This window comes from Cyanistes caeruleus, chromosome 15 (genome assembly GCF_971803275.1).
Source record: "Cyanistes caeruleus chromosome 15, bCyaCae1.hap1.1, whole genome shotgun sequence".
In the NCBI taxonomy this organism is placed as follows: Eukaryota; Metazoa; Chordata; class Aves; order Passeriformes; family Paridae; genus Cyanistes; species Cyanistes caeruleus.
Window position 1 is genome coordinate 15,634,619 of NC_141715.1, and position 13,244 is coordinate 15,647,862.

The window sequence follows — 13,244 nt, forward strand, 5'->3', positions numbered from 1 at the left end:
ACTACACAGGTGCAGTTTCACATGATCTTAGCAATCACAAGGCATAACATCTCCCAGGGCTTTTTTAACACTTTTCCCAGGGCTTGCCAAGCCTAACTTTCTTTCAAACTCCCTGAATTTTCTATGATTTTAAAATCTTTTACCATCAGAAGTGCTGTAGTTTCTCCTCCTGGTGCTGTGGTTCTCACCCAGCCTGGATCAAGTCACCGGGCACATGGGAGCCTGAAATGGTGCAGAGACCTCATTCAAAGTCCTCTGAATTATCCAAATCTTAGAGTAAACAATTTCTATCTGTTAAAGGGGGCTGTTTCCAGGCCTGACTGTTGGCTCCCTCTGTCCAGGTCTCTCTCTTGTTTTCCACTCACACCTTACAGTGTCAGCTGAGGTGCAGCTGATGCACCCAGGGACACAGAGATGTGGATGCTGGGTTTTGTGTCCTCATAACTCTTGAACAGTATGGGATAACTTCTGTTCCAGGCAGCCTTCATTTCCAAAGAATTACTTTGAAACAGCTGAAGTTTCACCTTTAGTTTCCTGGTAGCTGGATTTTGTGGAAGGAGGTTGTGCAGCATTTGAGGTGTAGAGTGTTTCTATTGGTAACTTTCAGTACAAACATTTGAGTCTTGCATTTGTTACATGCTTCAGTGAAGGCCTCCACACTTTGGTTAACTCGTGTCTCAGCATTGCTGTGTGTTCTCAAGGAAAGCTTTTATGTGCTTACAGGTAGCGTTGGGAATTCTGCTGGATTTTAGCCCTTTTGCAGTGGACATGTGGAACTCGCAGCTCACGGCAGTCCCCATCTTCTCCACTTTTGTCTGGATACCTGAGATCCCTCTGTGGCTGTGTGTTTTCAGGGTGCCTTTAGATGGCCTTAGGTGTGTGCAGCTGCTGAGTTCACCTGAGTGTCTGCAGTGAATTTAATCAGCTGCTTTTTATCTCTTTGCAGAAGGTTTGTCGGGTTGGTCTCAGCCTGTCATGGGAAGTCATCCAATGCATCAGCAGCTGTCAGACCCAGGCACGTTTTCTCAGCATCAGCCAATGGAGAGAGATGATTCTGGAATAGTGGCTCCCTCGAATATTTTCCACCAACCTATGCCAAATAGTTTCGTGGATTTTTCTAAAGTAAGTTACAGAGAGTTGGATTTATGAAATGACCAGGGCCTGACTTAATTGCATCTCCTGTTCTGCCTGTTCACCCTGTGTGTGTGTGTGCCTCTGCTGCCACTGCTCATCATCCCAGTCCTGAACCTTCTTTCATCCCAGAACTGACCAGAAAAGGTGTCCAAGCCTGGAGGCAGGTCTAAACAAAGCCAGAGTTTGTAGGCTGCAGATATTCTCTGCTTAGTAGCTGAAGGCCTTCATCACTTTCCAGTGTTTCATCTCTCAGAAGCTCAGTCTCCTGGAAATGTTTCACAAAGCTTGCCCAGCTCTTGAGGGTGATTACAAGTTTGCTTAATGCTTTCAGCACAAATCATGACCACAACACCACACACCTTCCTTAGAGAAGTGGCAGGAGGACAGGACTCCCAGCACGTTTCAGAAAGAGCTGTAGCATGTGGTCTTGGCATCTGTGTTGCAAAGCAGAGCCATTCACACATAGGAAAGGAATTCTTCTAATTGCAAAAAGCTGCTCTGTTACTTGCTCTTTCTGAACAGGAAGAATTCTTTTAGATGGCCATTAGGAATTTAGAGAAAATCTTCAACCCAGTCTGAGATGAGTGCCCTGTGTGCACTGCAGCTGTCCTGTGCTGCAGAGAGGGATCACTGAGGTCACAGTGTTCAGCTGCTGGCCTGGCTTTGTGGGATTATCTGAAAACTCTGTGTGCTGCAGCCTCTGCTCGGTGGAAGTTCAGAAAAGGGGCTAAGCTGGCTGGAATCTCCAACTCTGAAGTCACTGTGTTCCATCCTCTGCCCCGGTGTTCCCTGACAGTGCTGAGGTTCCTGCCACTAGTGGAACATTACCTGTGGAGGTGACCTGGCTCTGTCTGGTCCTACAGCCACCCTTGCCCATGTCCTTCACCAGTGCTCTCTTGTCCCCTCAGGGCCTGCCCATCTCCATGTACGGCGGCACTCTGATACCCTCGCACCCCCAGCTGGCAGATGGCCCAGGAGGGCCCCTCTTTAACGGGCTCCATACTCCAGATCCCGCCTGGAATCCCATGATCAAAGTTGTCCAGAACTCAACAGAATGTACTGATGCTCAGCAGGTAGTGTGGCTGCCTTTTCCCACCTGTGCTTTCCTGGGGCTTTATACGGTGCTTTGATACCCAGTTTTGGCTGGGTGACACGTTTGGTTTTTTCAGATCTTTGAAACTAGGATTGAGATTATTTGCATGACTTTTCCCTACAGTGTGTGTGTGTGTGTGTTCATAAAATATCCATGGCGCTATTCCAGGTAAAACAAGCAGCATTTCAAGACTGCTCAGCCAGGTAATGGACTGTTACAAGCAAGAGGGTTTATATCCATACTCAGCACCTTGCAGGTTGTCAGACCTTGGCCAGAGCTGGAGAGCTCCTGCCTTTGGACAGTCTGGTTGTATTTTGAGGGAAGCCTTATGCTCGCCCTCAGTGGTAAAACACTGTTAAAGGAACCTTTATTTGTTTTTATAATAGATTTGTCTTTTTATTTCTTGCTGTAGATTTGGCCTGGCACCTGGGCACCTCACATTGGAAACATGCATCTCAAGTACGTCAACTGATTTAAGGGGGTCTGTCCTTTTTTAGCCTGGTTTGGGAATCTTTATGACCTTGAAGAACCCTGGGGATTTTTTTCATGTGCCTAACTAAGCAATTTTCTGTGGGCTGTAACAATGGAATCTCGATTGCCCGTTGTATAAGAACAAATTGACTTACCTATAGAAACTGATTCTGTTCTTCAGTTTAGTTTAGCCACTTCAAACTTAAAAATCAGACAAAATTAGTGCTTTTGGCTAAACACTACTGAATGCTCCTTGTATGCAGCAGAGAATTAGCTGATGACATGATTTCAACCTTTTAGGGTGGTAAATACCTGTATAATTGTTTACAGACTTAAAAGGAAAAGCTGAGTAAATTTCATGTCGTATAGTGGCTCTACTTTATGTAGCCTGTATTAATGTGAAATATTTACCTGAATACTCAATAAAAGGCAAACAGCATTTCTAGGTTGTGTGTGAGAATTTTGGAAAGGGCTGTATGTTGTTGTCCTCAGTAGCTGCTGCCGTGCCCGGTGATGCATCTCCCCAGGGTCACGTACTGAGCACGTGGGTGCAGTCAGCTTTGGGAGGGTTTGCAGGCACAGATGTCTGCAGAGTCCTTGCCCCTGCCACTTGTGAGCCTTTTATTGGTGTGAACCTGCTTCTGTGTTACAGTTTTTTCCTTCTGGAATAGTTCTGCTGCTTCTGGCACTTCTGGCAGGTGCTCACCTGAGAGATCAGGTTTTGCTCAAGGCTGCTAAGAAAGGCTGACAACAGTGACAGGAGAACACAGAGTTCCTTCACCTGCCCAGAAGCAGATCTTAGAAAAGTGCTTCCCATTAGAGAAAAAATGTAATAGATTCAGTTCTAAGCTTCTTGTAATGCTGTAAATCCACTTAGAGCTTCTCAAGTGCTTTCTCTGAGGAAGAAGAGGATTTTCGCACACTGCTTAAGATGAACATTAACTCCCGACCCAGTTCTCCACTTTCTGCACTTGGACTGTGCTTAGTTTTGCTTTTGCTCCAAAGCAATGCAGTAACTACACAGAGTGTTGCAGCCATTCCTTAAGCAGGAAACTCCAGTGTACATAATAGTGTCTAATCCAATGGATCAATCTCAGACCAGATGGAGTCTTCACCTTCTTCCACCTTATCCAGACAAATCCTTACATGCAGCAGCAGAGCTTCCCCAGTAAAATCATAAAGAAGTACTGAAAATCCAAACTGCACAAGCAGTATCCACATACCGCAGGCAAATCAACCTCAGAAGCACTACTGGATGGTATATTCAGATATTTTTCTTGGTATTTGAGGACAAAATGCAAAAAAAAAATTGAACTGCTGCTGCCCTAGTGGTAGTGCAAAGACCAAAGGACATACACATAGAATCAGTCACAGAAAAGTTTGTGATGGAAGTGGCCTTAAAGATCACCCAGTCCAACGCCCTGTGTGGGCAGGGGACACGTGTCAGCAGCAGTTGTATTGAAAACAAGCAGTGTTGTGGTGCAATAGGGGTGTGCTCTTGGGGTGAGGTGCAGGGGAGGGGTGGGGTGCCCACTTCTGTGGGTTCCTTGGCTGCAGCAAGCAGTGCCACCTCCTCCTGCCCCCTCCTGGGGAGCCATTGTCTCCCCATCCTGGAGGGCTGCAGCTCCAGGGTGGGTGGCACACTCTGTGACACCAGTGGCCAAGACCCAGGATGGGGATGGGGCTGTCCGTGGAACAGCCTTGGCCACCCCAGCCCAGCCTAACGTAGTCAGCTCTTCCCTGCACAGCTCCTTCCCTGAGGACATGGGCACTTCCTCTGGGCACCACATCCAAGTGGCCCCAGCAGCCTCCACTAAAGTGGAAAAGGGAACCACAGACTTTTGTAGGAAGATCCTGCTCGAAGTTTGGACCACCACTGCTCCATGCTTACAGGGGGCACAGGCAAAGGCTTTGTGCTTCTGGGGAGCAGGCTGGTGGCAGTGCCAGGGGGCTGGTGAGTGCAGTGCTGGTCCCTCAGGGCAGGCTGGCTGGATCCAGGGAAAGCATGGGGGTGATGCCAGAGTCTGTGCCCACTTGAGTTCACCAGCCCTGGGTGGCAGGGCTACCCCAGGCCTGTCCTCCTTCCCCCTTCTGACCCCCTGGGTCAGCCATGGAACAGGTCCTTTTCTTTGCTGTCTGTGCCTCATTCCTGGGCTGGCTACGTTTGGGTTGAGCCACAGGTGCCCACCCTGGCTCCATCGTGTGCCTTCAGCTCAGCTGCTCTGGGGTGAGAGAGCGCAGCCCGGTGCTGCGGGGCCGTGGCAGGGCAGGCTGTGTAAGATGTTTGCGGTGCCCAGCAGGAGCCCCAGGCTCACTGGCACCTCGGGCAGCAGCTCTGGGCTCCCTGCAACCCTGGGCTGCACCCGCTGCCAGAGCCTGACAGGGACCTGGTGCTGGGCTGCAGGGAGGGATGGGCAGGGGATGGCAGGGCTGCAGATGTGGCACAGAGGCTCCTGTGACCTCAGGTGTTGCTGGCAGGCAGCTGGAGCATGGGGAGGAGGCAGAGTGTGCCCCGGGTGGACACTGCACACACAGCAGGCTGGAGGAGGAGATGTCCCATCCAAGCCAGCTGTTCTCTTGCAGGGAGCAGCAGGTGGCTGGCTGAGACAATGGAAACAGATCCCCAGGGTGCCCATGGTGCGATACCCAGCCCTTGCTGCTCCTCCCTGGAACAGGGCACCACACAAAGCTGTTGCTGCCTGGGCAGCAGGCTGGGGCCTCGCTGTTTGCCCCAGGACTGGCCCTGCCCTTCAGGCAGCTCAGGGGTGGCCTATGTTGGGAGGCTGGACCCCCCGTGCTGCATCCTGCAGAGCTCCAAGAGCCTGAAGGGGAGGAATAATGTGGGGAATAGCTGCTGGGCAGGACGGGTGTCACAGGCTGCCTTGTGGGAAGCCAGATGTGGTGTGTCCATGAGCCATGGCCAAGCACTGGCTCCCACCCCCTGCTCTGGGCTGAGGTGCTCAGGGGCGGGGGTGGCCAGGGCCAGCAGTGCCTGACAGGCCCCCGCTTTTGGCAGGTACCCGCATCATCTGCGACCGCAAGTTCCTGCTGGAGTGCAAGAATTCACCCGCGGCCAGGACCCCTCCCTGCTGCCTGCCCCAGACCCCCGGTGTCACATCCCTGGCCCAGTCCAGCCTCGTCAAGCTGGAGGAGCTCAAGGAGCGGAATGAGAGCGAAGAGGCCATGCCAGGTGAGCAGCCCAGGGCCGCGGCCCCTGCCCACAGACACCCGCCTGGGGCATGGGACAAGGCGAGCTCCTGCTCCCTTTGCCTGCCCCCATCCTAACCCTGGTCCCGTATCCATCCATGCCCTTGCAGATCAAGACCAGTTTGAGATGGACATCTGAGTTTCCATCTCCTCGTCTCCAGGCCATGGCTGGGCCTGTTCCTGGGCCTCGTGGAGGTGCTGGCACCGTGACCAGCTGGCTGCAGCCCTCTCTGATGCTGGGGATGGACGTGTGACACCTCAGGCTCTAGCACAAGTGGCTGGTGCAATTGCCTAGGAGCTCATGCTTGATCAATAAACACCGTGAAACCCCTGTGCTAACATGGTGTGTGTCTTTGTCAGGGCTCAGCGGGGACCTTGCCCCCAGGGAGGGGAGGTGAGCAGCACCAGGAGGGTGCAGAGGGTGACCCTGCAGGTGGGGGGTGTGAGGACCTTGGGGTCTGTTCCCAGCTGTGGTGGAGGCAGCTGGCGGGGCCATCCCGTGGACACAAGAACAGCACAGTTAAAACCTGACTGGACTGGACATGTGTCCGTCCCAGGACCTCCATGTCCCTGAGGTCACTCAGGTCTCCTGGGTTCCAGACTCGGCTTTAAGCTGTGCCAGGACAGGAGCCCACATGGGAGCCCCTGCTGTGGCTGCAGCACAAACCCTGGTCATGCCAGGGGCCGTTGCACATCAGCCTTCCCAGCCAGTCTACACCCCTCGTGCAGCCGGGCTGGGCTCTGGGGCTGATTGAGGGGCCCAGCTTTGCAGCCAGGGCAGCACAGACACACCGAATTGCCTGCTCCAGCCAGATGCTGGTGATTCTTCCCCAGACATCCACTTGGCTAAGAGCACCCTGCCAAGGCCAGAGCCCCAAGCCTGATGAAGCGGCCATGGCCTCAGCCAGCAATCCCATCTCCTGCTGACCCTGGGAGCCCCAGGACCTGTCAGTGCCAGAACCCTCAGGGAGACTGTGGGAGGGGCAGGTTGGTGCTGTTTATTAAACATAATGAATCGCCACTAAAATGTCGCAATGATTAAAATCCCCTTTTCTGGATGAGGATTGGGAGGCAGAGGGGGTGCCCAGACTCCCTCCAGCAGCAGGGGCTCTGTTCCTGCCGGTGGCCCTGGGCAGGGGCTGCCCCGCTCACAGTTCACAGCCCCGTCCCTGGTGTCAGGGCCCCTCCTGCTCCAGCTCGGTCGCGGGCTCGGTGTCAGCACTGCCGTCCGTCTCTCCGGTGGGCAGCTGCCGCGTCTCGGCGATGAGGCGCTTGACGCCCACCATCCACTGGCTCACCTCGTTCACGTGGTCCACCATAAGCGAGCGGTGGATCTCATCAGCTGCATCCCAGTGCTGCTGCTGAAGCTCTGCCAGGACAGGGGACCCCGTCAGGGGCACAGGATCCACCGTCCTGCGGGTGCCTCTGCCCCAGGGCCTGCTGCTGGTGAGGCTGCAGCCCTCTTCACCCCATACCTTGCACCAGGAGGCTCATCCTCTTCCTCACTGGTGCCGACAGCTTCCCCTGAGCCCACGCGTCCTCCAGCACTGTCAGCCGCCGCCCGATGTCATTGCACACTTGTTTCTGGAAGCAGAGGTGAGCTGGGAGTGAGGGGGATGTGCCCCCACCAGCTCTGGGGAGCCCTCGGAGCAGGGGCGGCTCTCTTCCCTCCTCAGGTCTCCTGGAAACCGGCAGCCCCTGCCTGGCTGCCCCGGCTGCCGTCCCCCCTGCACCGCGGGGTCAGAGGTGGCGGGAGGGGCCTCAGCCTCACCTGCACCGTGGCCCGGCAGGCGTCCAGGGCCGCCCGCAGCGGGGCAAGGACGGTGTCGGCGGACACGCTGCACTCCTCCGGCTCCGGGCACGCCGCGCTCGGCCGGCCCTCGGCCCGCGGGGCAGCGCCGACAGAACCCTGCGGGGGCGGCCCCAGCGCCCGGGGGGGCGGCGCGGCGGGGTCGGCGGGGGCACTGGGCGGCTCCGGGGGGGCACCTGCAGGGCAGAGGCGCCGAGCCCGTCAGCTCGCACCCGGCTGGCACCGGGCACCGCAGAAGGGGGGCCCAGAGCCCCCGGCTCCGCCGCGCCAGCACCGCCGGGCAGGGTGAGGGGCAGGCGGCGGCTCCGCCGTGCTGACCTGGGGGTGCCCCCGCGGGCGGAGGCGGGGCCCGGCGGGTGAGCGGGGTCCGGCGGGAGCCCCCGGCTTGCGCCTGCAGCCCGTACGAGAACTGGGGGGGGTCGTTCCAGCCGCGCTCCTGGTTCCCTGCCGCAGTGAAGGGCGCGGTGAGACCGGAGGACACCGAGGAGTCCCCGCGCCAGGCGGAACCCCCACGGCACGTCCCTCCCGGCGCTCCCCACACCCGCTACGGCCCCGGCGTTCCCCCCCACGCAGACCCCCGGAGGAGCCGCTCCCCGGGCGCGGTCCCGCGGTGTCCCGGGACCGGGACCCCCCCGCACCGGAAGTGCCGCGCGCGCGCCCCGCGCCCCCTCACCCGGCTTCACGTAGGACTCCGCCATCCCGCCACGTCACGCCCGGCCCCGCCCCTTCCGGCCCGTGAGGCGGGGACGGGCGGGAGGGGCGGGCCCGGGCCTGTCCCCGCCCCGCCGGGGGCCGCGCTCGGGGCGGGGGTCGGGGTCGGGGTTGGGGCCGAGGGCTCCTCCCCGGCGGCTCCAGCCCCGGCCCCGGCCCGGCCCGGCCCGCTACGGGCTGTGCAGGAGGGCCCGCCGCAGGCGGAACACCTCCAGGAAGGAGAAGAGTCCCCGCTTGCGGGCCCCGGCCCCCGCCCCTCCGCCGCCCCCCCCGGCCTTGGCCGCCCCGCGGGCAGCGTCCCCCGCGGCCGCCGCCCCGGCCCGGCCCCGGCCAGCCCCGCTCTTCGCCTTCGCCCCCGGTGCGGCGGCCACGAGGCACTTCTGGTACTGCACCTGCGGGGACACGAGAGGCAGCGCGGGGGGCACTCGGCACCGGCCTCATCCCGTCCTCCCCAGGGCTGGGCCTCCCCAGCCGCGGTGCCGCCGGTACTCACCATGCAGGCGGCCTGCACTGCCTCCGAGATGGTGCCGGCGTCGGGCTCGCACCAGAAGGCCGCGCACTGGAAGCGTCGCCCCGTGTCCACGATGAGCGCGAAGGTGTGCGCGTCCCGGCCCACCCCCAGGAAGGTCACGTACCGCACCTGGCACTCCCAGATGTGCGCCGCCTCCTCGGGCTCCTGCGGGGACCCCGCGGGCCCATCCACCCCTGGCCGCCGTCCGAGCAGCCCTGCCGCCCCCCGGGTCCGTTCTGCCGGGGGCAGCGCCGTGCCCGCTCCGGCCACAGCCCCCTGTCCCCTCCCCACCTGCGCCGGGTGCACCCTCATGGCCGTGTCGGACACGTAAATCACGGAGGGCGTCCAGTTCTCCCGTCCAGGGCGCCTCGTCAGCTTCTCGATGGCCTCATTTAACACATCCATCCCTAGGCAGAGGGACACCCCATCCCATCGGCCCCGGATGCGGGCGTGGTGCGGGCAGGGGCTGCCAGCCGCTCCACGGCACGGGGGGGCTTCCTGGGCGTCCCCCAGCAGCGGGGGAGCAGCGGCGCTTACCCATGGCCCTGGGCACGGGCAGGCTGCCGATGTACAGCGCCTCGTAGGTCTGCATCGACTGCCTCACCGCTTCTAGGATATCCACTGCCAGGACGGGAGAGGTGGGGCTACCCCTCTGTCCCCCGCTGAGTCGCCCCATCCCCAAGGACCCCGGGGAAAGAGCTGGACAAGCCAGAGGACTCTGGCTCAAAGGCGGACTGTGGGCAGGGGGAGCAGCCGGCAGTGCTGAGGCAGTACCTTGCAGTGGCAGGTCCTCGGCGGAGATGGGCTCCAGCGTGGCAGCGCGGGGCAGCCTGCTGTTCGCTACAGCTCGCTCGGCCACGATCTGCAAGAGACGGGGGTCCCGGAGCCTCCCCTCACCCCTGAGATCCCCAGGTCATGCTCACACCCGCCGGAGCATCCCACCTTGGAGCACATCTCATGCAGAGCCTTGGCGATGCCCTTGGCAGGCACATTGCAGTGGAAGACGTGACACTTGAGGACGCAAGTGTCCTTGTCACTGGCCACAAAGGCGAAGTCTCTGCAAGGCCACGAGCAAACCAGTGAGACCCTGACAGAGGCAGCCCCCTGCCTGTACTGCCCCCCAGCCCTGTGGCCCTTACCTGTCCCTGCAGCCGTGGTGGCAGTCGGGAGGGAGGAGAGGGGACAGGTCACTGCTGGGGTGCCTCCCCCGAAATGGGCAGAGCCACCCCCCTGGCCGCTATCTCTACTGCCGCCCATGGCACCTGCCATTGTTGCAGCCAACACCCCAGACACGGATGTTGAGGATGGGCTGGCGGTGGATGAGGCTGCGGTCGAGGGGGTCCACCAGGCTCATGGTGTCCTTCTTCAGAATCATCACTAGGTCCTGGCCCTGAAGAGGGACAGTGGTTCCCTCAGCCTGGCAGACAGCCTGGCCATCCCCAGCATCCAGTCCCTGTGTAGGAAAACCCCTTCCCCACCAACCTATTCTGCCCGAACTGTGGGGTCAGCCCTGTTCCTTTGCCCTTCCCAGTTACCATTCCCATGTGTGGGGAACCACCCAGGGTACCCTGGCACCATTCCCAAGGAACAGCCCTGTCAGATCCACCTGCTCTACACCTGGGACCATTGGATGATGTCCTGTGTAGAGAGTTTACCACCTGCTCCTCTCCAGCACGGTCCAGCCTCAGCAACAGTGAGGAGTCTGGAGTGGGACCCTGGCTAGCAGCACCATCCCAGGCTCTTACCTCACCCTGGTTCTCTGCAGAGCCCTGGCCCTTGCTGTTGGAGAGCTGCTGGATGCAGTTGTTGACGGCGATGCTGCTCTTGCCAGGTGCCAGGTCCTCCTCGGGGATCTCCACCCAGCCCAGAGAGCGCACAGCAAAGCACTGAGCAGAGACACGAGGGGCTTCAGTGCCACCGGCACAGCCACGTCCATCCCGCACCCCTCACAGTCACAGAGTGGTCACCCCTGCTCTGGCTCCCATCCATGTCCCTGCCAGCTGCCACCCTCCTCCTCTTCTGCCAGCACAGCCCACGATGCGGCAGTGAAGCTGGCGGGTGCGGTACCTTGGAGCCGGGCTCTGCGCTGTGCTGGAAGTCATCTCCATGCCAGGACAGCGAGTGCCTGCAGAAGGATGGGGCAGTGAGGGGAAGCTCCCTCTGTGTGCTCCTGGGGCACGCAGGGAAGCATCAGGATGCCCTGGAGCAGCAGACCCCCAAGGCACCAGCTGCAAAAGCATCCCATGGGGGTGCCCAGCATGGGGGGCTGCTCTGGGGGGGGAGCACCAGGGCCCCAGCACCCAGCACTGGACAAGGATCAATGGTACCCCACAAACAAATCAGCAAAGCACAAGGAGAGCCCTACCTCCGGGACAGCGAAGCCATGGGGCTGGGAATGGGCCGGTCCTTTGCCGAGTGCTTCGCTGCAGAGCCCTGGCATTCCTGGGAGAGAAGAGGAAAGGGGTGACAGCTGCAAGAGGCAGTCAGGAGTCACCAGGTAGGAGCCCTCCCTCCCAGGACAGCAACAAGCTTGTGAGCATCTTGGGTAGTCAAGATGAATCCAACCAGGATGAGCCCCAGGATGGGGCCTGCTGGAGCCTTTCAAAGGGCTTAGCCCCAGACACAAATGGGCTGAGCAGGTCTTCAGGGTCACACAGGGTGCTCCAAGGGGAGGCTGGACCAGTCATGCCCAGAGGGCCCTCCAGCAGGAAGGATTCTGACAGGGGAATCCAACACCAGACATCACACCCCTGCCCACATTCCCTACCCTTCCCTGGAGTGTTTCCTCTCCATCAGCCTCCGTGTGCCCTCCTGGGCCAGTGGTGCGTGCAGGGTGCTGCCACTGTGTCGTGCCTGTTGGCACATGCCAGTAATAGGTACCCAAAGAGTCACAGATTTTCCTCCAGCTCGGGGGGAGGTCAGGGTCTGTTTCCAGGCTCTGGTCGCTCCAGAGGTTGTCTGTGCAGGGAGAGAATGCGTGAGATACAGGGTGGGGAGGAAGATCCCTCAGTTGCCCTGAGGAGCCAACAGCTTTGCCCAGCAGTGAAAGGTTCCTGCGGTGGCATCTGGGTGCATGGCTGGGCGCATGGGCCGGGAGAGGAGCCTGGCGAGGGAACATGGCACCATGCCAGCCAGACTGCAGCGGCAGCAGACCCCAGTGCAGGGAACTGCCTCGCTGGCCCCCGGGGGGACAGCGGAACCCCGGCAGGGCACAGAGGGCAGGGGCAGCCTGGGCCTGCCAGGCAAGGAACCCTGCGGGGCACCCAGGCTCAGGCTTGACCCGAGGCTGCCAGCCCGGTGTTCCCCTGTCCTCGGCTGGGAAAGGGGCCGGGACAGACGCCGGGGTCCGGGGAGCGGATTGTGCCCCGGGGGCTGCAGCCGGAGGGTGCGGTAGCGGTGGCCCCCGCACCCCCAGCCCTACGAGGGCACCGACTCGAGCCCGTGGCGCAGCACGGCCGGAGCGAGCCCGGGCCGCGGGGGCGGCGCGCTCCGACCGGCCGGGGCTGTGGGGCCGGGCGGGGTTCCCGGGGGATGGGGGTCTCGGGGGTGGGAGGGTAGGGGTGCTCCGGGGATGGGGAGAAGTGAATATGGACGTGTCCCTGGAACGGGTGGGCTCCCGGCGACCTTGGGGCGGGGAGCGGGGGGGCCTGGCCGGGCCGGGCGCCGCGGGTCCCGATCAGCACCGCGGACAGCGCCGGGCGCGGCCGCCGCTCCCGCCCTCGGGGCCCGGCCCCACAACTCGGCATCCGCCCCGCAACCCGGCACCGGCCCCGCAACCCGGTACCGACCCCACAACCCGGTACCGGCCCCGCAACCCGGCACCGGCCCCGCAACTCATCCCCGGCCCCGCAACCCGCCCCTGACCCCGCAGGCTGTGCCCGTGCCCGCTCTGCCCGCCGAGCTGACCGTCGCAGTTGACCAGGACGATGGCCAGCATGTAGTCCTTGCCCAGCATGGCCCCGCCGCCCGCCCGGCGCGGCGCCCCCGCCGCCGCCTGCCCAGGCCCGGACCCGCGGCGGCTGCGGCGGGAGGGGCGGGACCGGGGCGGGCCGGGGGCGGGGGCTGGAGAGAGCCGGGGGGGCACGGGGGATCGCCGGGACAGAGCTGGGGAAGGGGCGGCGGTGTCCAGGACTTGGGGCAGAAGATGGGATTCTGGGGAGGGAAGGGGCTTTTGGGGTGGAAAGGTTTCTGAGTGCAATAGACAGCAGAGCCAAGTCTGATTCTTCTTCGTTCCCTTCCCCTCCATCCGCTCTTAGGGTTCCTCCATTCCCTCCCCTGTCCCCACAGATCACCATCATTCGTCTCCA

General features: G+C 60.8%; 3 protein-coding genes across 40 annotated transcripts in view; 1 reads left to right on the top strand and 2 right to left on the bottom strand.

The window, feature by feature from the left end:
• The window catches only part of ANKHD1 (ankyrin repeat and KH domain containing 1), a 99,441-nt gene extending 93,205 nt beyond the window's left edge, over positions 1-6,236 (top strand). For 14 of the 38 annotated variants that reach the window (XM_086851903.1, XM_086851907.1, XM_086851904.1 and 11 more), the window contains 5 exons: positions 947-1,122; positions 2,043-2,207; positions 2,640-2,686; positions 5,715-5,888; positions 6,016-6,236. In XM_086851903.1, coding sequence (XP_086708029.1) covers positions 947-1,122; positions 2,043-2,207; positions 2,640-2,686; positions 5,715-5,868 — 542 coding nt within the window. In that variant the 3' untranslated portion in view covers positions 5,869-5,888; positions 6,016-6,236. Of the gene's footprint in view, positions 1-946; positions 1,123-2,042; positions 2,208-2,639; positions 3,138-5,714; positions 5,889-6,015 lie in introns of those variants that run through there. The other 24 variants (XM_086851894.1, XM_086851897.1, XM_086851895.1 and 21 more) reach the window with 2 other exon arrangements.
• Positions 6,237-6,882: 646 nt separating this feature from the next.
• Positions 6,883-8,492, bottom strand: SRA1 (steroid receptor RNA activator 1). Its single transcript, XM_086851936.1, has 5 exons — positions 8,389-8,492; positions 8,034-8,159; positions 7,677-7,891; positions 7,381-7,489; positions 6,883-7,274 (listed from the first exon to the last, which is right to left on the bottom strand). The coding sequence occupies exons 1-5, from the start codon at positions 8,411-8,413 to the stop codon at positions 7,081-7,083; spliced, it is 669 nt and encodes a 222-aa protein (XP_086708062.1). The 5' UTR covers positions 8,414-8,492; the 3' UTR covers positions 6,883-7,080.
• Positions 8,493-8,579: 87 nt separating this feature from the next.
• Positions 8,580-12,969, bottom strand: APBB3 (amyloid beta precursor protein binding family B member 3). The gene is made up of 12 exons (XM_086851937.1): positions 12,844-12,969; positions 11,705-11,895; positions 11,303-11,379; positions 11,005-11,062; positions 10,683-10,823; positions 10,200-10,327; positions 9,880-9,994; positions 9,712-9,799; positions 9,475-9,558; positions 9,229-9,344; positions 8,920-9,102; positions 8,580-8,818 (listed from the first exon to the last, which is right to left on the bottom strand). Exons 1-12 carry the CDS (start codon positions 12,890-12,892, stop codon positions 8,597-8,599), a joined length of 1,452 nt encoding a protein of 483 aa, XP_086708063.1. The 5' UTR covers positions 12,893-12,969; the 3' UTR covers positions 8,580-8,596.
• Positions 12,970-13,244: the final 275 nt, after the last annotated feature.